This window comes from Seriola dumerili, unplaced genomic scaffold, assembly GCF_002260705.1.
Source record: "Seriola dumerili isolate Sdu_G_001 unplaced genomic scaffold, Sdu_1.0 BDQW01000149.1, whole genome shotgun sequence".
In the NCBI taxonomy this organism is placed as follows: domain Eukaryota; kingdom Metazoa; phylum Chordata; class Actinopteri; order Carangiformes; family Carangidae; genus Seriola; species Seriola dumerili.
Window position 1 is genome coordinate 1,620,926 of NW_019174404.1, and position 24,634 is coordinate 1,645,559.

Below are 24,634 nucleotides of genomic sequence, written 5' to 3' on the forward strand. Positions count from 1 at the left end.
GTTGTAAACAAATAATCTAATCTGGAGGATTAGTGGAAATGTTTTGGGTGTGCACATTTTTAGTTTTACCTCCAAATACAGTGATTTAGGAAATGGTGCTACTTAGCTAACTGTTTGTTTGCTAGCTACTAAGTAACTACTAGTTACTTATTACTTAGCTAGCTCACAAACAGATAGCTAGCTAGGTAGCAAAGACTAAGTAGTAAGTCTTTATTGCACTGGTCTGGTTGACATTAATGTCTTTGATGATTTTCTGGCTCTTGAGCATCAAAGTTAATTATTTTAGTTTTGTTAACTCAAGGTCCACTTACTAGCTTTTTCAACCCATTTCACCGTCTTCTTCAGCATCAACCACACTTGTGGTTGAAAACTTAAGAGTAACTTACTGAGTGAGTGTGGAGTTAAGTTTATTTTGACAAATAATCCATAGCTGTCAATGATTGCACTTCAGTAGAATTTATCAAGGCTAATCTTAAAACTCACTATGAAACTAGTCAGTGGCCATGTTTGCAGACTTTCCAGATGTCCGCAGTTGTTTTTGTATATATGTAAAACAGAACTATCATTTAAATTCAATATGAAATTGACCCACATGTGCACAGACGTACTGTACACACCCACATACCGTCCTCGCTCCCGGCTCCACACACATGCTCCCCGATTGGCCGTGAGCGATTGCCAAAATGTGGAAAGTATTTGCTGTCCCTGTTCAAAAAGGAGTCCGGTCTTTTTCAGCAGTAGAAGCAAACAACTAATTACCTGCAATAAAAAAGGCCATTTGTCGCTGAATTGCCTGCCACTGGTTTGGACTGCAGATGTTGGAGACGTGGCCTAGTTCTATTCGTAACTCGGCGTGGTGAGGAGAGTAAAACGAGGGAGCTCGATAAAGACGAATGTCTCCCTCGCCCATCTGGAATCTATCACTTTCAAAAGCAGTTGAAACACAGATATGGTTTAAAAAGGTATGTGTTGCTGTTTTTCTACCAGACTCAATAAAAGTACCTGTTAAACCGCCTTAAAGAAAGAGAGTCCTGTAATCTCTGGCTCTTTATGATCCTTCTCGCCGGCCTGTTTAAACCTGTGTGGATGCTGCGTTATGCAAAGCAGCGTGGCCGAACAAGAAGACGTCATTCTGAGCCAGCACCATAAATCAGCCTCCAGAACCAGCAGGAAGTTTTTAAGGGATGGTAATAAATTGGCAAAACTTTTTTTTTGTTGTTGTTAATATTTCAGGTATTACTGAAGACCCACACGTTTAGTGTTTTCTCACAGCAGAGATGAAAGTCTCTGTTTTTGTCTCCTCCAGAGAACAAAATGAATTCATCAAACTCCCACCACACTGATGCTGCAATTTGGCTGTTTACTGACAGATGTGAAATTCAGAAAATACCTTGCTGACTCTGAATTTTAAAGAGGGCTACACGTCAAGAAACATCATGCACACCCCCAAATCTTTTAAGCAACCTTTTACACGTGGAGTGTAAGTTCAGAGTCGCCTCATTTATCTTAAATTTAAAGTGGAGTCTCCCATTTTTACCCCACACAAACCTTAGTGTCAAACGCTTAAAAATATGTTCAAGACGCGCAAACAAAGCCGAGACAGACGGAGCACACTGGCAAATTGTGCAACTGTTGATTCGCTCTTAAATGAAAAAGGACACAAATATACACACAACGGATGTGTGAAGCTGCTTCAAGGCTGCACAGTCTTTTACATTCGACATATAAAAATGAGAAAATACCTCAGATTTCTTAACCTGCATTTGGTTCTGGATCTGTATCAAAGCACACAGTTTTCACAATAAGTGCGAAAGCTCATGAAAAAATATTGCAATTTTGAGGAAATCTTACATTACATTACGCTAACCGCAGATCACGTGTTCCTTAGCTCATGCAGGGCGAGAATTTCTATCGATTTTTAATTAAAGCTATTGACGAGGACCCTGGACCTCCTTGGTGGAAGTATTAAAGCACAAAGCACACTTGTATATGCATTGAAAAATCATAGGAAAAGTCTGTGTTTTTAAGCACTAGAACTCCTTCTAATCGTCTTTTAAGATACAAAAAGTTGGAATTTCAGCAGGTTTACTGAGCTAAACGTCATCCAGGTTCTCTCCCGTGACCTGATACAGCGGCGGCCATGGCGACAGCTCCTCGGTCTGGTCTACACGCCTTCCTGTTCCTCCAGGATTTCTTATTCAGTCCTTCAGTGTGTGTGTGTGTGTGTGTGTGAGTGTGAGTGTGCATTAGAGAGGGGAGAGAGAGGCAGGCGTGGAAAGGCTTCCCACATAAAGAGGCCTTTTCATCCCTGGGGCCGCAGTCTGCCGCCGGCCCCTGGAGAAGTTTGTAGAGGATAAATAAACCTCTTCAGACGCACAGAAAAGATGGAGTCTATAAGCGGCGCATTAACAGATAGCGCCGCCGCAGTATCTCAAAGAGAGACTTTATATGATTCTGAAGGGCTATTTGTTATGATATTGAGCCGAGAGGGTAAGAAGGGCCAGAAGGGCAGGGGCCTCTTGATTTATGGAGTGACCATCCACCCCAACACACACACACACACACACACACACACACACACACACACACACACTGTTCCTCGTTTACAATCACAGACACATGCACACATTTGTACATATCCGAACCCACATTCACATTTACACACACGCTCAAAAAGTACATATCACACATTGCTTCCAGCTGGCCCCAGGTTCCGGTGAGAGACCCACCCCCCTTCAGACACACCCCCCCCCACACACACACACACACACACACACACACACACACACACACACACACACACACACACACACCAGGCAGGCCATAGCGCACATATGCCGCACCGGACGAGGAAACAGCAGGAACTTCTAGATGTTGATATCAAGTTGGACGCCACCGGAGCGCCGCAGCAGAGCTTTCATTTATCTGCTTTGTCAGAACCACTTCAGTTCTGATTTATTCATGAAGCGCTTTTATATCAAACAGGTCTGTCATCAAGTGGCTCACGGAGAATAAAGAACGTAAAGACGAAAAGATTTAAAATGACAAATGATCCGAGACGAAGCCTTTGAATTAGTGTTTTTTAATCCCACGGCACAAAAATACCTACAGGAATTTCTCCTGGTGGAAGAGGCACGCACTCGTCTTCTGCTTTATTTATATTTGCAGCAACATCAGGCTCTTATTTAATATCTGACATGTGGCCCACTGCTAATTAGATGCAGATTCTTCTATTTTCTTGTTGTCTTTGTTCATTTAATTGTTTCTTGCAAAGTAATTCTTTAAAAATGGTCCGAGCCTGGCTTAATAGATTTCAACACAGACACATTTTCAGCATTTTCTACTCGTATTTGAGACTTTTGTAGTCCTGTAATGTTGTAAAATGCTGCTTTGGAGCCTTTTTCATTAGATGATTAGACATTTTTGGCATGATAATAGTTAAAAATTGCACTTGTTGGCACCTTGTACCTCCCTTTATATAAAACCCTAAATTGAATAATGAATCTTTTTGAACCGAAATTCCCAGGAATTAATCACATGCATTAAAGCGTCTTTAAGAGCATGTGTTTCTGCATCTTTACCACAACTGAAGGACTGTGAGAATTAGTCAGATTAGACAGATCACACATTAAAAAGCTACAGTTCTGTCTGAAACATCGTTGCTGTGCATGTGACAACAACAGCACGGTTGTTGTTCCCGTTTTAATTTGTTGCTGTGTGACTTAACTGCCGTATGAAATATGCAAAGCAGCTGTGTGAGCATTTTGGAAGCTTCAGATGTGGTTTTAGCATTTGAAGGAAAACCAGGTGCCTTTTAAATTCACTGTAATTCACCTGGTGAATGTAAATCCACGTATGGATTCAGCAGGAATAATGTTGTACTGTTCATATTGGAAACTGCCTCAGAAGTAGGGACGAACCGAAACTGAAATGTTCCTGCAGTCAGCATGAAGGTGAAGTTTGTTTTCAGGTCACATATTTTACACTTTCCTGCTGTTTTATTTCAAGTTTTGATATAATAAGAAGATTTAAGAACCCAAAACCATCTCAGTGTAGTTTGACATCTTCCTCTCTCAGGCTTCTCTCTGGAGCTCTAGTAACAACAGGTCGGTGAGCCAATCAGAAGAGAGGAGGCTCTGGAGCCTCTCTTCTGATTGGCTGACTGTTTTCTGAGTGATTAAATAAAAAATATAGCAGATTTGAGGGAAACACCGAGAGAAGCCAAGGCGGGATGGTGTGACTGGGCTTAGCATGGCTGAGGATAGTGACTGCTTTGTTGTGACATCACAAAGTTACAGAAGTCCTGACGGCTCGTTTGAAGGCTCAGTTTCTAAATACAGGCTGTGTGCATTTCTCTGTGGACTGAGCACTGATACTTTCACAGTATTAATATAGAACCTAGACCTGCTTTATGATTTTATAAAAAGACCCTGAAGTCTCACTTCACCTTAAAGGTTCCTTCAGGTTGCTTCATTAGGTTTCACTGTCAGATGCAGGGAAGCACACGGGAGAAACTGGCCCAGTTTGATTTCAGTCTCAACTCAAACTGCACTTCATCTTTACTCACATGCAGGTGAAGGTGACTGACTAACTCCCCGTTTCACATTCACTCACTTCCACATGTTCTCACCTGCGAACAACCACAATCCACAACCACACTTTTTTAGGAATTTAGAAATGCTCATTCGCCAATTGGGAATTCCTCTCGTTGCACATTTCTCTGTGACACACTCACATGAGTCCATTTCAAAGAACTGTCTCCTGTCAAGTTGATCAAACCTGTGACCTCACGTTACAGGGCTTTCCCCCCGAAAGATATAACAAGGCCGCTACAGTCTCCACTAAATCTGTCCTGAAAGGTTGTGCGGTGGCACACAGTGAAGCCTTTCAAACCAAATCCACTTTTATTCAGAACAGCTTTTTTTTTTCCACACTCACATTCAAATCTACATTTCAAAGTGCAGGATCTGAAGCAGAAACAGATATTTTGTCATTGACGCTGACCAGAAAAAGGGGGCTTTGCTCTGTTGTGTGACACCTGAGACATGGAGTTATTTTTTCCTTTTTTTTTTTAATGTATGAGGGATATATCTTTGTTTTGTTTTGTTCTTTCAGTAAATTGCATTTGTTTAGCCTCCGGCGGCGTTAACATCCAAGCGTTGCACAAATGTTCTTCCTATCTGTTTTCCCTGGATCAAAGCAAAAGAATTTCTTTTTACAACAAGATCACTATAAAATGCACTGCCTTGCTTTGCTGTTAACAAATCCTAATTAAATTAGCTGTAATGTCAGATTCATAAAGAGGCTTCAAGTAAATTGTAGAAATGTAGGGAACATTAACAGATATTTCATGTCCAAAGTAAAACGTGTTTAAAAGGCGAATTTGCACTATTCACAATTCAGAATACTGGCTGATATTTAAAGGGCTAGTTCACCTAGTTTCTAAATTTAAGACATGATAAAACTGCATGGTTAGACACCACCAGGTGTAAGTGAGACATATGGGTGAACTAACACTTTAAACAGGAAATATGTGCCTAATACAAAGAAGCAATTCCAGTCAAGCCCCGGTGCTGCTGCGTTCAGAGCTGCCAGGGGAGGTTGTGCTCGAGCGTTCAGGCCCCATAAAGCCAAAGTGAGCTATGAGTCTCTGGAGATTATTATATCTACCTCATAAAGCCCAGTTCCCCATGTTTAAGACCTGAAGATATTCTAAGACCTATTTTTTTTTCTTCCTTTTCTTTCACAGAGGTCATAAGTAATACAAGAAAGTAGCGAGTCATTCATGCTGGGTTTAAATTTATGCTCTCTGCACCGTCGCCTCACTGTTTTTCTTCTTTTTTCCTGAATGGGTCTTTTTGTTAGAATAAAAAAAAAAAAAAAAAAAGTGTTGTAAATATCGTTGTCAAAGCCGGAGGCCACGCAGAGAGGCTGCACAGCCACGTTAAGCACATTATTGATTTAACATCTCCACTAGTTTTAATGGGTGTAATAAGACAGAGAAAACAATTCACAACTCATCTATTCAGTTCACTTTATTTAAGAAAACCCTTTCAGGGCTGAGTTACTTTCTTGCTCACATGTGTATTTCACACATGTAGCATGCAGAACCCATTGACTTAACATTCATTATTCATTCATTATTTCATTATTTTAGTATCTCCATGTTTGGGGGTTTTCATCACTGGTGCGAGGGAGTTTTTTCCCTACCTGAAGTGTAGTTTAGGATTTTGGTTTTGATGATGAGCAGACATGCAGACATGTCGCAGAGGGACTTTTGGCGACGTTACCTGCCGGTTCACCCGCATAAGCAGCACCTCCGTCTGTCTGCGAGGGGTGCGTTCGTCTCCCCGGCTGGTGTTCGTCTGCACCAACAGCCTGCCTCACACTGAAAGAACGCATCTATAATTTAGATCACCTATTATGTATTCCCCGTGAAGATTGTCTCGTCTGGGCCGCCGCTGATTTTCAACTTTGCCTCTCAACTCCAATTTTCTAATCTCAGTTCGAGGCTGTCTGCGAGAGAGAGGGAGCTGCGTTCACGTTCGCTGCCTGTCAGCGAGCCTCCGTAACGCTGCTGCCCTCTCAGCGGGTCAGCAGTGGGTGTGTTTGCCATCATAAATCACGCTCTTAACACACCTCATTCAGTGTTTCCCATGGGTGGGTGGGTGTGCGTTTGTGCGTGCGAACAAGCGCGTGTTGTGTGCTCTGTTGCCCGAGCAGCTCGTTCAAAGGCTTCAGCTACACTCTTGCATATGTGAAAGTATGCAGGCAGTTGTGTGCTCGTAAGTGTCCTTGTGTGTGTCCTTCTTTTGAATGGTTGCCAGACCGACCAGAGTGTGCATGAGGTGTTGTGTGTGTGTGTGTGTGTGTGTGTGTGTGTGTGTGTGTGTGTGTGTGTGTTTCTCCCTGATGGCAGTGATGTGTAATTGAGGTCGGGATGAGAAGACACCTCTGATGGAGGGACGGGCGGAGACACAAGGGGACCCAGTGTTTATATATATCCAGACGTGTCCCTCCATCTTTCCTCCGTCCTCAGCGGAGGCCGGCATCCTTAGTGGAGCCAGTAAACATGTTGATTTTTCCCTGTCTCTGACCAAGCTGGCACACGGAGCTCCTGGAGTAAATGAGCTGGTGTTTGACAGGGAAGGTTGAAAGGGGGGGGGGTCCATTCCCACACAGCCCAGATCTGTCGTCTTCTTCATGCTGGAATAAAAAGTCGCACTTTTCTTACTTCCAGAGGTAGATTAGCCGATAGCTGGCCAATGGGTCAGTGGTTAACTGAGAAAAATCTATGATTATTAATAACATGGAGGAAAAGGGAAGAGGGTGTTTAAACAAAATATTAAACTCTTATTTATTATGATAATACAATCTATACCTGTGGGGAGTTTTTCTACAGTAATGATTATAATGTGTATTTAACAGGCTGCTACAAACACTCAATTTCATTGTTGATTACTCTGTTGTTTAATTCATTTTTCAATCATTTACTTCATAAAATATAATCTCTAAGTCAAAGTATCTCATCATACAGATATAAAGATGCAAATCTTCACATGTGAGAAGCAAGATGAGAGAATATTTGGCATTATTACTTGATTTATTCCCATAATTCATCTGTATATTTCAGCCTTTGTGACGTAAAGCATTTGAATTAAGATGTATTCAAAGATGTGGTCCAAATCTGAACACAGATGTAAAATTATTCATTAAGTTCAATCTTTTCTCATGAACCACTATTTCTTTCTCTTTGTGTGCAGACTCTGTGTCCAGCGAGACAGCCTTCCTGGAGGACTATGTTCTGGGCATAGGGGACACACTGGAAATGTCATGTGACCTGGAAGACCACTCAGAGCCCGTCGTCTGGTTCAAAGACGGCATAGGATTGGCGCCGAGCAACCGGACACGGCTGGGTCAGAGGATGTTGCGCATCATCAACGTGTCGTACGAGGACTCGGGCGTCTACTCGTGCCGGCTCGCCCACAGCAACACGCTGCTCAGCAACTACACCATCAGGGTGACAGGTGAGAGGAAGTTGCTGTGTTCACAATTAATGTCCACTCTACAACCATAACCTTTGATCAGGTGTCATGTACGTGGAAATTACTTCAGATTAAGGCGTCACAAGCCAGTAAAAGTCAACAAACACTGCATTTCCAACAAAAGCAAAGTCACTGTTTCCTCTGCAGCGATGTGCATTTGCACCAGTATACTGCTGAATTCACCATAGATTAAATGCTTTGCTGCATGCTGCAGGATGCAAGTGTAAAAGTGTAAGAGATACGAATCATATTTTCAGTGACGGTGCCCTTTAAATCTGGGACATACTCATTTTAAAGCCACTTGAGTCACTACGAGAGCTCGAGTGGAAACCGACTCTTTGGCTGCACGCTGTGGAGCTCTCCGAAAACTGACCTGCCTTATAGTTTTTCAGCCCGTCTGACAGACAACCGAGAATCAAAGTATTTCCTATCAGTAAACACGGTTGAGCAGTTACAGCAGTGACGTCTCGACATGACAGCATTTCAGAAGAAAACAATGAAAACTTAGCTCAGGAGGAAAGTTCTATTATCCCTTCCTTCTGCTCGGCTTCAGCTCCCAGTTAGCTAAATGCACACAGACACACACACACACACACACACACACACACACACACACACACACACCGGTATACATTCACCGGCTGACACCCGGCCAGGTTTCACACAGATTCCCCCTGCTGATGCACAGTCGAAGGTGAAATTAATTATCGTATGAGGGAACGTTTTCAACAAGTGTGTGATGCAAAATGAGCTCTAATAGGAATGTAGGAGGGGCGGGGGTGGAGCTGTGTGGGGGGGGGGCAGAAGGGGAGGGGGGCAGTAGCTTAACAGTCGGGTGGCTTTTCCCGTAAAACTCATGGACACCAGCTGAAACTGTTATTGACAACTAATTAGAAAGCAATTAGCGCAAAACATTTCATCATTGAAAACAGATGGGGTGGCAAGAAATGAGAGAGTTCACTCGCTCTCAACCCACCCCCCGTCCTCCTCACACACACACACACACACACACACACACACACACACACACACACACACACAGATGCATGTGTTTGGCTGCAAGCCGGGAAGAAAATGGCCTTTTCCAGGACTGATCAGACATGGACAGCCTCTCCTCATGGACCCACATATCAGCTCCAGTCTGCAGGAGGACACATTCACACAACGCACTCCCCACACCACTTTATAATTTAAAATGAACAAACCATCCATCTCTCCAAGTCGTGCTCAGCTTGTGAAATCAGATTTTGTTTTCTTTAAACAAGTGCAAAAATTGAGGTGAGAGAACTGCTTCTGCTTCCAGCTCAGCTCAGCATGTTTCATGAGTAAAAACCACACGGGAAGTGAATTCATCGCAGCCTGTTGTCAGACATTTTCATATCATTTTAACACTCATGTACATGTTTAAATTACCTATAAAGTCAGAATTTTTACAGTATGTGGCGGCAATATCCTGTTCTCCCCCCTGCCGAAACCGCCCGTTCTCCTCCCTCTATTCTAAACACAGCCTCAGCTCCATCTAAAACACACACAGACTATTGTGTTTTTCCTCAAATATTTGAGTAAGGTGTCAGATATTTAGGAGCAGTATCAGATTTAGCACCTGGACGGCGTCCAGACAGCGGAAAGCAGCCAGATCATATTGTACACACACACACACACACACGGTACACGTGTTGGAAACAAGAAGCTGTAATGTGAGGAGGTGAAAGAAGTTATCTGCATGCTGAAGTGTATGAAAATGAACAACTTTTCTGTTTGGAGACTTTGCAGACGCAACACAAATTCCTCAGTGTGTTTTGGAGAATTGGCCATGGGCAAATTCAGCTTAGATCAGGTTTAAGTAAAGATAGTTAGCATGTTAGCATTGTTATTGTGAGCGTGTTAGCATGCTAAGACAGTTGACATTAACATTATACAGACTAAACATCAACATCTTAGCATTGTTATCGTGAGCATATTAGCATGCTAAGACAGTTGACATTAACATTATACAGACTAAACATCAACATCTTAGCATTGTTATTGTGAGCATGTTGTTAACAATAATTAAAATTCAGAGCTCATCCAGACTGTAATGTGAGTCAAACTGCCTTATTCCTGCTGAGCTGCAACACAATAGTAGAGTGTTGTCATGGACTGAGGTGTCGGATAATAGAAAAAAAAAAACCCGCTAGTCAGGAGTTTCAGGAGCAGTTTTAGCTCGCTGGGGTTGTCAAGGTAACAGCTGGCTCTCATTAACAAGACCTGTGGAAGTGAACCAGAAAACTTCAAGGTCAGATTGAAAATAATTACAGAGCAGCCGCGAAAATGTGTGATACAGCAAATCTAAACAGTCGTATCTGTGGCCGAGAAGTAATTAGATGTCATCTGACACGCTAACTGTTAGCAAGAGTTAGCGTCAGCGCGCGTTGCAAAGATATGGCTAGAAACAGTTGTTTTTGTATGTGTCTGTGTGTGTGTGTGTGTGTGTGTGTGTGTGTGTGTGTGTGTGTATCCCCACATGTGCACTCACACACACTCACACGAGCGTGTCGCAGCAGCAGCACTAATGACCCTCTCATTTGTACCGTCTGTGGAAATGTTTGGGTTGTAATATCTGAGAGAGCCGCCACGCTACAGAGAACTGTGGACTCATTCATGAGTTTCTCAATGAGCAGAGTCAGTTTTAACATGCATTCATGCATACATGTGTATGTGTGTGTACATTTGTCCAATCATACTTGTTTTTGAACACACACCATTTAATCTCCACTGGGCATTTAACATGCACAGAATTCCTGCTTTTATTTTTGATTTATTTTCTTTGTTTTTTTTCCCGCACTCTCTTTAGTTTTACTCTTGCACAAAATAAATGATGTGGTACAAACTTTCCAGATGTATTTTTTGTGTTATCTGATGGCTGACACGGTTCAAGTAGTCTGAGGAATAAAGAGATTTTATTACATTGAAGAAGTTGTTCAGACGAATGAGAGCAGATGCAAAATAAGATGTGTTTTGTTTTGTTTTTTTAATATTAATTACACTGTATTTGTCTTTCTTTTAAGATTCTCTGTCGTCTGGTGATGATGAAGACTATGATGAAGATCCAGAAGATGCAGGTAATGCAAATGGTGAATTCTTAATTATTCTTTTTTTTAACCACACCACACAGGTTAAACACTGTCATTTGCTTTTAGTTAAGTGGTATTTTGGAGCCAGCGTTATCAGATCATGATAAACAACCTTGTGTGACCTTTTGTGAATGAATGAATGAATGAATGAATGAAGGAGACACGACAAAGAACAGAAAGGATGGGTCTATTGAAAATGCCATTTCACCAGCCCTCACTATGGTTGTAGCTCTGTCTCTAACTTGGAAAGATGCCTAAAATTTCCATTGTTTATCCTCATCAATAGACATCAGCAATTTTACCACCTTTGTTTCTCCTGAACGTGTCAGTAGAATCACAAAGAGAAGAACAAAGCACCCTCCAGTCACATATTAACAGTATTCCTATCACATAAAACACCAGGCATTAATGTGTCCTGTCAAAAACACAACCTGAGTTCTGTGAAGGCAGCATGAACCACGTCGTTGAGCTTAACGAGCCGCACCTGCCACACACACACTGCTGGAAGGTGTTAACTGCTGTTAATGGGTCTGGGTTAAGAAGACACAGCTTTGTTTAAATGTTACTGTATATTGTTTTGCAACTTTATTTCCCTTCGATTGCAAAAGGATAGATTTTTATTCCGATATGGGACATATTAATATTAAAGGCTGTAAAGGTATAGATATGGATCCATCGACTGAACTAACCATAACCCCAACGCTTACTTAAAATGTCAGATACAGATTTATTTTGTCTTTTATTGGAGACCATAATTAGTTAGTATGAAGTACAAACAGCATATACAGAACTGACAAAGCAATGGCACCCAGCAGGAATCAAGTGCAGTATAAATTAATTGAACAAAGTTAGAAAATTCCTCAAGAAGGCATTTAATATGAATGTAACTTAGTTTGATTACCTGACTGCTATTTCATTTTAAAAAATTATAAACATAGATGGACAGTGTAAATCGTTTTTTTTCCAAACAAATCATGATACTTGCCTCCACATGGCTATTGCAAAGATTACAGACCATCTGATTCTTCATTAAGTCTTAATGTCTTCCAGTTACTTCTGCCGCCAACCCTGGATTATTAGCAAAACTTGATAAGCAAGTGAAAAGTGCACCCCAGTGTTTGCTGTGGTTACACTTGTGGTCTCCACGCATTATTTATGTTGTCAACATTTAATCTGCATTTTAGAGTTTGGGCTCATTTCACTTGTCGTGATAAAAAATGTTGTTTGTAGGAGCCACAAGGAAGTTGCTTTCACAGGCAACTTTGTGACAACTATTGGATTTATGCAGCTGATAGACTTACACGAGCACAATCTGAGTTTCATATCTGTGATTGGAATTATATGGCTCTTGTGTCTTCCTGTGCTCACATTAAAGCTTCTCCCTAGAGCTAAAAACTAAACGCCGCCGTCACACACATCAAAAGCCGGTGGTTCTCCGGCGGGGTAGCACCCCTCTCGGCGCTCTGTTGTGATGAGAGCTGCGTTGGCAATCGGAGACACGCGGAGTTCAGGTGCAGGTGAACAAAGAACAATGAGAGATGGCTTCTGCTGGCTGCGCACACTTTACACGCTCTGTTCTGTCAGCTAGCATGACTCCAGAGAGACAGAGAGCGTCTCCACCCCTCGGCGGGCTCTCGACCAGCCAGACGCCACACTGTGCCGCCTTTGTTGTATCGTACGGAGGGAGACAGCGGAAGGTGAGGCGCAGACAGTCAAAGGCAGACGAGAAAAATAACAGACATGAAATGATGGAAATACGGTGAAAGAGGAAGAGGTGACGGGATAGAAGTGAAGTGAGGGAGACAACAGGAAGCCAGACCGGGAAGCTGGGAAACTAACAGAAAGAAAGAGATAGATGTATGGATAGATTTAAGTTGATACAATTGATAAACACTAAACTTTCCAGTGAATTATATAACCATTTGCATACTTTGACAGTTCACAACAGTTCAAAGAAGAAAGATCCGATTAGACAAGTCTACATCTTGACAGTGGTTTGCAGCCGTTAGTGCAAAACTGGAAAAACTGCCAAAAACATGCCAGCAGTGTCAAACAGCCCATGATATCTTGAACTAAATCCCAGAACCTTAACTGCTCAACAGGATTGCTGCCAGAAGCGAAATGTGGAACTGTTTCTGTGACGGAGTGACAGGCGGACGCCAAGCCGAAATCAAAGGCCCTTTGTAAACGTCACTACAAAGCTCCGACCAAATCAAGTATCGTCGCACACTAGTAAAAAAAAATACTGAGACTACTAAAACAGCACAAATGCCCCATTAATGTTTCACCCCGTCTCTTGTCATCCAGCTACAATCATTACATTTCAAGAGACAGATATTTGACAAGATGGGCTAGCACACAACAAAGACAGATTTTCATAACCAGAATTGTGCGAGAATACTTACAGCTAATGGCTTTCTCAAGGACAAAGAAATCATCCTACAAAATAAAATCCCACAGAAAGGGAAACGCAACAATCCCAGAATCAACTGCAACAGCTTATATGTAAAACATACACAGACATACTGTTGAAAACCAACGCTTGTTACTCTTAGCGTGAACTATAAACTTAGTTCTCACTGAATCAGTCTACGTTTGGCTCGTGGGGAGAGAAACAAGGAGACGGCTTCATCCGGCTAACTTGATCCACTTTAAGTTCCGCTTCCACAGTCGGACAAATGAACACCGACAACCATCACTGCCTTAGATCGTGTCAGTCCACCGATCTTAACCATCACTAACCTCACAGGAAAGAGGATAATGTAGTTTAGAATCTAAATTAAGGAACAGAATACATTATGTATGTACTTTAGTTACCATTACTGCAATTATTCAAATTCTCTCAGTGAACCTGAGGTTATGTTCAACATAAATGTTATCATAAATAAATCTCATCTTACAATATCTTTGCTCAAACATCGAGCTTGTTGTTGTTCTGGTGATCTGGGTGTTTAAGATGCAGGCCCAGCTTCAGTCGGTCCAGGGACCTTGGTTGCATATCACACCCTATTTCACTTTTCCCCTCAGTTCCTGTCACTATCAAAATAAAGGTAAAAATGCCCCCCAGATATCTTAAAACGTGCTTTTAGTAAAGAAATCACATGAAGCTGTTCGGAGCCAGATGCTGATGACAGAATGCAAAAAGAGCTCTGACAACAACAGACTGTCAAAAACATGCAACAACTGTTGGTAAAGCTGGTGCTTGGAATAAAAAATAACTGTAAAGTCTCAGTTACAAGTCAAGTAATAACTTCTCATTTTCTCATTTTACCGCAGTGAAACCTCCTGATGTAGCACTCAATGGTTCAAGTGCTCAGTCATTTAATAAACGCAGGAGTCTCTGCTAATGTCTCTTGTTTTGGTGATATCACTTTCAACATTTAATCTCTTCATTCTGCTCACTTCAGATGCCGCAGAATTAAAAATGTAATCTTGCCCCGTATTCATATTTGCCTTTTTCTTAAGGCACTTAGCTGACGCTCTTATCCAAAGAGATTATAGGGGAAAAAAAAAAGCAGTAAAAAAGCTTCCTGTTGCTGTCTTTGTACTGTAAGTCGTTCTGGATAAGCTTAACGCCTGCAATGTAAAACCTGAATGTGTGTTGAATGTGCAGCTTTACTTCTTGGTGAAAGCCTGGAGTGTTTTCTAAACAGGCCAAAGTGGCAAAAGCGGCAGCGGCTTACTGCAGACATCCTGAATGCCAGTAAATAGCCTCAGACTGCCAGACTTAATCTCTGGATGTAAGTCTACCTCATGACATACGAGGCTCCGATTTCCTGGCCAAAAGGAGAGGGATTAGCCCAGAAACGCTAAACCCCTATCGCTGCTTAATGTCCGCTAAGCCACCGCTAATTAGCCGGCTGTAGCAGGAAGGAGCCATGTGACGAGCCACACAGCCAGACGGAGAGTCCCCGTCGGTGAGCGGAAGAGCATCCGCATCCACACACAGAGAGGACAATAACTGAGATGTGGAGACGGTGAAAGAGTCAGGCGATTAATGAGGGAGAGGGAGTAGAAAACATTTGCTGACTGACAGGCAGACGGAGAGAGTCGCAGGGCGAGCGGAGAGAAAAGAGAAGAATTGAAGAGTTGAGTCACTCGGAGCCGTCGCTGGAGCTGCCAGTTGAAATGATGCTGCTGGCCACAGCTGACTGTTCTCAGAGGAGAGACAAACAGACAGAGAGAAAGACAGACAAGCTGCTGCAGTCATGAGCTCATTCTCCACCACCTCCAGAACGCGCTCAGCTGTCTCCAAAGGCCCTCTGGGGAGAGGCAGAGAAGATATGCGTCCGCCCAGCAGCCACAGTAATTCCTGCGGAGACGACGCAGCGTATAAACGATGCTATCGACCAGTTTGTGAGATTGACACCAGATTTTGTGTTTCATTTTTTTTTTTTATTAGAGGAGAAAGACTGGTCAGCTGTGTCTGTTGCCTCTGTATCTTTCCAGTTTGCACTTAAATCTCGGGCACCTGCACCGAGTGAGCAGGTAAAGGTTGAGAGTGAATAGACGCTGACTTTCACACAAAGGAACCAAACTGTGAGGTCAACATGTGGCATTTCTGTTCTGAAAGGCAGCAGAAAGGAAACCACACGGGCTGAAGGAGTTGAAATTGAAACTTGTTACTGATAATAACATCAGCAAACAAGTCAAATCTCCCAACCCCAGAAAGGCCATCCTGTATTCATATAAATCACACGTCAGATATGCAAAATAAACTGCACAAAATGTTTAAAAGGCCTGACTACAACTATAGATGTAATAATAATAATAATAATAAAATTGCAAATTAAGTGTTGAACTGAAATGAATGAATGAATATTCTTGAATCAAGGTGTCATCTTGAAATATTTAGAACAGAACTGTGGAAAAGTGAAATACTTTAAACAACGCATCAGTTAAAGAGCAATAAATTCTCTTATGTGTGATGCATTCCTCATTTGCATTTGTCAGTAAAAAATATTTCACCTGTTTTGACTTGTAACTGTGCAGTAGTTTCCCCGCTTGGACCGCTCTGTGCTCTGTGATGCAACACTTTCTATAGTTTCAAGACCAGAACCAATCAGCTGTGTTGGAGTCTGACAGACGAGCAAATAAAAAGGTCCGAGATGAAACCGTCATCCGCCCTCACACGATGAATATGATTTATTAAAGTGAGTACTTTTTGCAGTGTGGAAAGTGGCTTACACACTCGGAGGCTGTGTGAAGTGAAAGGGCAGTGTGTGTGTGTGTGTTGAAAGCGAGGAATGTTAACAGAGCCTAATCTGTGCTGTGCTGTGCTCCTGAGCTATGCAGCCTCCTTGTTTACCCTGGCAGGAGAGCAGAGAGCCGGACGCCGGGCCACGCTACGCTGCTCCGCAGCCGCCATTCCTCTGACTGTGTTTGCCTAGAGTCCCTGCAGGCCCTCCGGGGCAGCGCGCCTTCAAAGAGCCCCAGTGTAATCTGTAATGAAATCTGCCTATGTGCTCGCAGGCGTCAGCGAGGGCAAATTATACAATTACACAATTAGACGCCCCCCCCCCCCCCCCTCCTTTTCCCCAGATCGGTGTCTGAGCGCTGAAGGGCCTTGTGCTGTGGCGATCAGCACTGCAGCGTGTCCTGCTCCAGCTAATTGCTGTTGCACTGAAGTTGGGCCGATAGAGAGCCACAGTCACACTCCTCCGACCTGCAACACAGAGACAGAAGTCAGAGGAAAAGTGAACAGAGCGCTGCAGAGGGGTGTGTGTGTGTATGTGTGTGTGTGTAACGGTAATACCTAGTCCAAATACAAAGAAAATGCAAGCCAATCCTCTCAACCTGTTATTTTAATAACAGAAGTATTTAGAAAATGTTAATGTATCTGGATCTGGATCAATATACACACAGTGACAATCACGCAGTGCTTGTGCCAGACTTCTGTCTTTCAAGTTTAGTAGTTCATAAGAAAATATGGAAAAAGAAAAGAAGGTCCTGGAGCTTTACCAAAAACTAATGTTGTTTTGTGTTTTGGCCCATAGCCAAACTTTCCACCGAATTTCACTGAAATTAGTCACAATTTTGAGATAAGCTATTTAATGTGATTTATCTCCAGTCTAATGTTACTCATCCCACTCCTGTCATCTGGTAATAACTGATGATAGTTTAGGATTATCGCTGTCTCACCCCACTCGACCCATTCAGTGGAGAAACAATATAAAACAATATAAAATGTCAATAATGAAGAGAGGCAACACATCTTAATTATAATATTCTGTCTAGTATGCTAACTGTTAGCGTTATCATCCAGGACATTTTGCACTGCTAGCATTGCTTGGTAAAAGCTACACAAACAGTGTTTAATGAAGCTGGCTGGCTAGCTAGCTAACTGACATAGCATATGAATGCAGTCAGTGTATCATGCAATGAGAATGGATTAGTTCAACGTCATTAGCTTATATTGTGCTAGCTAGCGAGCTGGTAACAATGTCACGGTCTATTACGCTCAGTTTTTAAAAACGGTTAGCTGTTAGCTTCGCAGAGCCTATCTGCACACTTCATTGATGTTGAGCCAGCGCTGCTGAGGCAGATTTACTCTCAAATATAGTTTATGAACAAACTAAAATAACTGTAGTTACCTCATCTATCAACCTGGTGCCAGTCAGTCACATTCAGACTTGTGTATGTCACATCACTGTTTTGGCCGACGCCCAGGATGCTCGCTCTGCAAACCTACAGTCAGAGCATGCACGCCGCTGCACTTCACTGAAGCAGTGTCATTAATAACAAGGGTTTCCTCAGTGTTACATACAGAACCTTTAAGTAGCAGCAGGTGTTGTTGTGTATGCTGACTTCAGTGTTTGAGCTCGGATCATGCCTCAGACTGTGCTACTGATCACAGCTTTGATGAGCGAACTGGGAGCTGTAATGGAATCCAATTTCCCAGTAAACATACCAATGCGTGTGTGTGTTTGGAGGCGTGACAGCTTCTGTGCGTGTGAATGAGACATAACTCCGCCCAATGACTGACCTCTCCCTGTCAGTGATTTCTGCAGCCGCGCTTTGGAGTCTGTTATCGAACGGAAACCAAACAAACAGCCAAGCAGGAATACGGCCCGTCGGTATTTTTTAGGCTCCGAATGCGCGCCCCCCCCGCCCCCGGTTAACCTCTGCGGCTGACAGGAAGGATGCGATTGCACGGCTCTGTAACTGCAGAGCGGAGAGAGTATGTTACAGTAAACCACTTTCCACTCTAGTGGCTGCACGCAGGGCAGCGTTATCTGCTGACCCCCGTCCCTGTGGAGGTTTAGGGGGTATCTGCTCTGGGCCCCCACCACCTCCTCCTCCTCCTCCTCCTCTTAGAAAATCCCACTCCCCTCTGCTGAGGAAATACCATCCAGCCAATTAGACACGGGATGGGATTCCTGTGTGTTTCTGAGCATATAGAGCAGGACTCCACAGTAAATCAAAAACACTATCGACTGCTGTTGCTGAACTGGAAAAGGCTGCAGTTTTTACTTCTTCCTAGAGTGGAAAGTGCCGGTATCAGCTTCCTGAAGTGAGCTGTTCAGAATCCACAGAGCCAACACATCACACCGTTAAAGCAATAGATAGCATTTTTATTTTCTTTTTTTTTTGTCTTATATCTCATTAAAAAATGTATTTTAAATCTTTTATATTCACTTTGCAGTCCAAACTATTTCTTGTTTCTGTAATAACTTTGAACTTTGATCCTGGTTTTTGTTCTCTGCATTGTTATCCCATTTTTATTGATTACCTGAAACATATTCTGTGCTTTCACAATTGCAAGCTGCAGAAAAAAAAAACAACAAACTGGATTCACAAGTTAAAAAAATGGGTAAAATTTGTTCATATCAATCTGCTGCTTTTAAAAAATATTGTAAAAGAATGGATTAGCCTTAGCTATATTCCCTCAAAAACTGATGGAGGTCCTTCTGCACGGGACAGGAATGTGGAGCACTTTCCAATGTCCCTGTGCAGACAAAAAGAAACCAAAAAACTAGCACCACCTTCAGACACTTCACTGCCAGAAAATCCAAAAAGAAGACATCACAGCTCTGCCCACTCTGTTTTACTGACAGGTGATCTCGTGCAGAAACAGAGCAGTTAGCACTTAGCAGCTAATGGTCAGCGGATAAACCTCAGACTCGGTGTGTTTTTGGGACAGAACCATGGCGAGCGCCCCCAGCTCAAGCTGAATCCACGCAGGTGTCTATTTTGGGTGAGAAACGTCATGGTGGCTGAAGGATCATCAGCAGGAGGAGGAAGGTGTTTTCAAGCCCACATGAGTTCAGGAGCAGCAGCAGCAAGAGGAGGAGGAGGAGGACCACACATTGGGAGAGAGACTGTTTAAAAACTCAGTGTGTGTTTCTGTTTGACCGAGTGTGTGTGTGGCTCATTACGATGCCAAGAAAACAATGTGTTCAGACTCCTTGGAGGATTGTCCCACGCTGCGCGCAGTGTCGCTCCAAATACGCCGAGACAGAGGAGACGCAGAGAGAGAGAAGTAATGATATCTAACAGATATTTCCCTTTTAAGGTGGCAGCAGTTATGTGCGTGTGCGTGTGTGTGTGTGTGTGCGTGCGTGTGTGGTTGCACGTGGAGAGTGTTTGTCTTTGCAAGCTGGGGAGTCTCTAACTCAAGCAGGGAGCAGTGTTCAGCTGCTCCATTAGAGTTTGTTAACACGCATACACACACACACACACACACACACACACACACACACACACACACACACACACACACACAGTTAGTTCAATAGAAGTGAAGCAACGTTTTGTTTGTTTGCTTTCTAAGAAGATACGTCTGTGTCTTTCATCACTGAACCTCTCTCGGCCTGCTTGTAATTACTCTGTAAAGCCGAAGCCAAAGTTTTATGGCAGGAGCCACAGAAGTGTGTGTCAGAAATATATCAGAGCAGCTCAGACATTATGATAAACAGACACACGCACACACACACACACACACACACGTGGTAGATCAGAGATAATCACAGACAGGTATTACATTTATATTTTCTGTGATTGACATCTCACCTGAGCTGTCCCGCTAAGATCAGCTCCGCCCACGTGGTGCTGGAGGGTGAGAGTTACTCTTCAGTCTGATAGCACACACTCACATGAGCGCACACAAACACACAGACAAGCCTCGGATATTGAGATGGTAATTAGCTCCTCTCTCTCTCCTCCTGCATTTAGAAAGTAAAAGAGACATCTGATGACCGGTCAGCCACCTCCCCAGCTTTTGTCCTGGGAAACACACACTCACACACACACACTCACACACACACACACACACACACACACTCACACTATAAAGAGAGTGAGTGAGCCATGCATCAGTGCTCTCACCCTCCACACCCACACAGCAGGAACAATAGGCCTCTCTGACTCGCTACTCTCCCTTTGTCCGTCGTCTTCTCAATACAACTCAATAAATCGCCCTGACAGGTTTCCAAACTCTCAGGATCTGATGATTCAAATGAACTCTTGCATTGTTAGCGGAGGGAGGGGGGGGGGAGAAGAAGACGATAAGCTTTGTTTGACCCTCACGACGCTTCACACACACACACACACGTTTTGTGTCCTTTCAGCGTCTGTCAAGCTGTGTTTTACACCGTTTGCGCATCTTGAACTTAACTGTATCTCTCCGGACAGAGAGGTGGGATGGAAACTGGAGAAAGACCAAAATGTAAGAGGTCTCCTCCCGACTGCAGCAAGTAAACATCCTGCAGAAACTACTGGATGTGTCCAAACTTCTTTTTACTGAACACCATCACAGAACCTCTTTTCAAAAGCTGCTTTTATATTTTTTTAGCTGTATAACTATAACCATGTAAAGTGTATCAGTAGTGTCTTCTACCAGTATGATAGGTATGATAGTCTCTGTAAATGGCCCGGGTACTGTATGTTGTTCATCAAGGCGCTGAGGGAAGACCTCCAGTGAAACCACAACCTCACATCTGTTCTGGCACAGTACATAACTCGTCCAATATGGACCAATTTGAAGACAGGGCAGAGGTACAAGTTGTCCCATCTGTGCCATCTTTTAGCAATTTCAAAAACATGTTACTATGAATTCCTGGAGGGTCTTTCCCCAAATTTCTATGATCTGAGAAAATGGAAAACTTATGGACGAATCGGTTCAGCACATCTTGGCAAGGAGAGTCAGACGAGTCAGTCACAAGAAATGACGACCTGAGATGTGACTCCCTAAAGTCTTGAAAGCAATAATCTCCAACCTTCAGTCAGTTTTATGAAAACACTATTAACAAAGCTTTCAAGAGAAATGTTTTTAATGTTGTGTCATTTCAACAGTTTGGATTCAGACCTGAAAGTCTTGCATCTTGTATGATTTTGCTTTCAAAGAGTTGTTACTTGGCCTGGACTGACGCTGATAGACTGGAGACTTAAATTACATGACATTTGACATTAGACCCAGACTTACCTCAGGTGACTTGAAACTCGACCTGCAACCTGTTTCAAAGACTTGACTTGAGACGTCACTTGGACTGATCTGAAATGACTTGATATATGACTTGAAGACTTGCTCAGACAGACTCAGGACTTTGTCTTGAATGACTTGAGATCTGTCTTTAGACTTAACTTGAGATTCGTCTCAAAGGGGTTGATGCTTGACTTGTATCAAATGATTTGAGATGTACACTTTTCTTGAGTTACTGTACCTAAGATGTAACTTAAGTAAATGGCTCTGACAGACTCGAGACTTGACTTGGACTTGTCTCAAATGACTCGAGACCTGTCTGCACTGCTTTCCATCCACCCACCCGTTAAATGTTATATCCTAATAGTGGTTTTTCCATGACTGACACGAGACCCTGTTTTTTGTGCGCCCCCTCAACAGAAGCGCCATATTGGACCAGGCCCGATCGGATGGACAAGAAGCTTCTGGCCGTTCCTGCTGCCAACACTGTCAAATTCCGCTGCGCCGCGGCCGGAAACCCGACGCCGACCATCCACTGGCTGAAGAACGGCAAAGAGTTCAAGGGAGAGCAGAGGATGGGAGGCATCAAGGTGAGAGAATTTCGCCTCAGACTTGTTAACGCCTAAAGGTTAGAGGAGCAGCGCGCTGATTTAGAGATTCAAATCCTCACACCAGCTCCGAAAGAATCTGCCTGGAGGAGGCGATGTTCAACGTGCCTTTTAGCAAGGCATCTTAATCCCCCGCTAGTCCAGTGGAGCTGCTGTGTGTCCATCAGTAGATCGCTGCGAGTGCTGCGATCGTCCCCGGTGTGAATTTCTATAAGTGGAAGAGTGTGAAGCGGAGTGCTGAAAGAGCGCTCATGGTCAGTGAATCTTCTCACGGTAAATAAAGGTCAGAAAACACGCCTCAGGGCCCAGCAGGATTCAGACCGAAATATATTTAGAGGCTCAAACTGCTGCGCTGAAATCAGAGTGGTACACAGATACGTGCGTGCTTGCGTGATAGCTCAGTGTTGACAGTAACACAGTGCAGCAAACAGCTGTTGTACTCAGTTTTGTCATCGGATTCACTCTAAACACTGGGCTCTCATGTGGAATGGCACTGCTTAAAGTAATAGGGCTTGGTTTACTTTTGTGTTCGTTTAATGGCCCCGAGCTGTAGGATTAAAAGACAAACGCTGTGCGGTAAGAACATTGGAATTCAAACAGTCAAAACGTGTGTTTTGGTTCAAAATAAACTTAAACTTAATGACATATAAATTCTAAAATTATGTCCAGAGATGTAAATCCTCCCGGGATCAGTCTGCCCTGCGTCGTACACTCTCTCCCTCTCAGTCGGCGCTCTGCCTTCAGAAAGTGAGGACGAGGGGATTTACCTGTTAAGATTTAACAGTCATACATGACCAACTTGCAGAGTAAATAAAGTGAAACTGTTGTTTTGAGGAAAGTTTCCTCTAAGAATCGACTTCATTACTTTCCACCAAACTTTCCACTTTCCATATGTACTCTCAGATTAGCATCACTTCTTACAGTGTATTGTTATGTTGTTTTAAAGAGCAGTATTTTTGTAAACCAATTACATTAGCTATATGAGGACATTTCGACTCTGATCAAAGTTTAAGGCCAATCCCTTGTAGCTTTTCATGTGGCTCTGCAGTCCTTTCAGACAGTATGATTTTTGGTTTATTTTTTGTTTCCATAAGCTTCCCTTTCAATTTAAAGTCTACCCTTTCACTACAACAAACTTCTCCCTTCCTGTTAGCCTGGTTTGTGCAGCTTTTTTCTGCACCGCTGGCTTTTGCAGCTGCCCACTGCAACCTCAGATGACAATTAAATGCTAAACCTTAGTGTAACGGTAGCACAAGTAGAGAAGAGTCAGTACTGACTCAGCTATGACTGCTACAGAACAAATTTACCTCAAGCTTGCTAACATTGGCAAAAAGAAATTGCCACCATAAGCAGCTGGTCATACCAGACCATGAGTGTACTGAACTATGTGATGATGCATTTTATTACCCATGACTTCAGTTGTTTATCTGTAAGAGCAGGGATTAGTAATAATAAGTATTAAGTAATTAATTGTCATAAATGCAGCAGAAACTTCAGCATCTGTAATAATGTCAGTGAGAATAAAGGAGGGAAAAGACTGAATTTAAAGTTTAATGTGATAACTTTACTTTGAAATTGCATCTAACGTCAGCAGAGTTAAACGTGTGTCAGGCTGGAAGTGAGGCAGTGGGAGACACTTTCTTCCCCGCCCCCAACCCCCCACCCCCCACCCACCCCCAGTGGAGGTTTGGCATTTAAAGGGTTAAATGTAATGAGATCCTGCAGCTATTAACAGTTTACAGAGATCTACAACATCTGCTCCCAGCAGACCAACAGCAGTTGTCTCCCTCCCTCTGTCCCCACTCTCTCACACACACACACACACACACACACACACACACACACACACACACACACACACACACACACACCTGTCACTAGCCCTCAGGACGCTCCAACTTGGACTGCAGTGGCTCCCCGACGACTTTTAGCGTGTTTAGTTTAGTGTGCAGGAATATTTGCTGATGATAAAGTCTAATCCCAAACTGACCGGTCGGAGCGCTTTGATATTTACTCCGTCTGTTCGCCAAATCTCCGACTTCTCCCCCAAATCCCCGAGTGTCCCTGTTCTGTGCCAAACGACTCACCAGCGGCGAGTTGAAAAGCACAATATAGATGTTTTTGTGGCGACTGAGGTGGTATTAAGATATTAACGTCAGCCCGATCAGTGTCATTTCCTCACGCTACACTGAACCTGTGCTGCGCTTTTATTTCCCTGAGCAGCAGTAGCCATTTTGTGCGCTCTCCTGCTTCAACACATGCTCCTATGGGATGATTGATATATAATTAGAGATTGATATGTGTTGCTGACGCTCCATGTTAAGACTCTGCAGAGTATGTGAGGTCCCGTTGGCCTTGCACTGTGTTGTGTCAGTGTGAGATGTGACACTATAAGTTGTCAACAAGCCACCGGGACAAATTCCTGTACATTTTCCGCTCCGTGTGGCG

The 24,634-nt window shown here is 43.2% G+C and overlaps 1 protein-coding gene across 1 annotated transcript in view; it reads left to right on the top strand.

The window, feature by feature from the left end:
- The window catches only part of fgfr3 (fibroblast growth factor receptor 3), a 69,824-nt gene that overhangs the window by 16,269 nt on the left and 28,921 nt on the right, over nt 1–24,634 (top strand). The window contains exons 2-4 of the mRNA XM_022751305.1: nt 7,764–8,027; nt 11,093–11,146; nt 21,999–22,168. Coding sequence (XP_022607026.1) covers nt 7,764–8,027; nt 11,093–11,146; nt 21,999–22,168 — 488 coding nt within the window. The remainder of the gene's footprint in view (nt 1–7,763; nt 8,028–11,092; nt 11,147–21,998; nt 22,169–24,634) is intronic.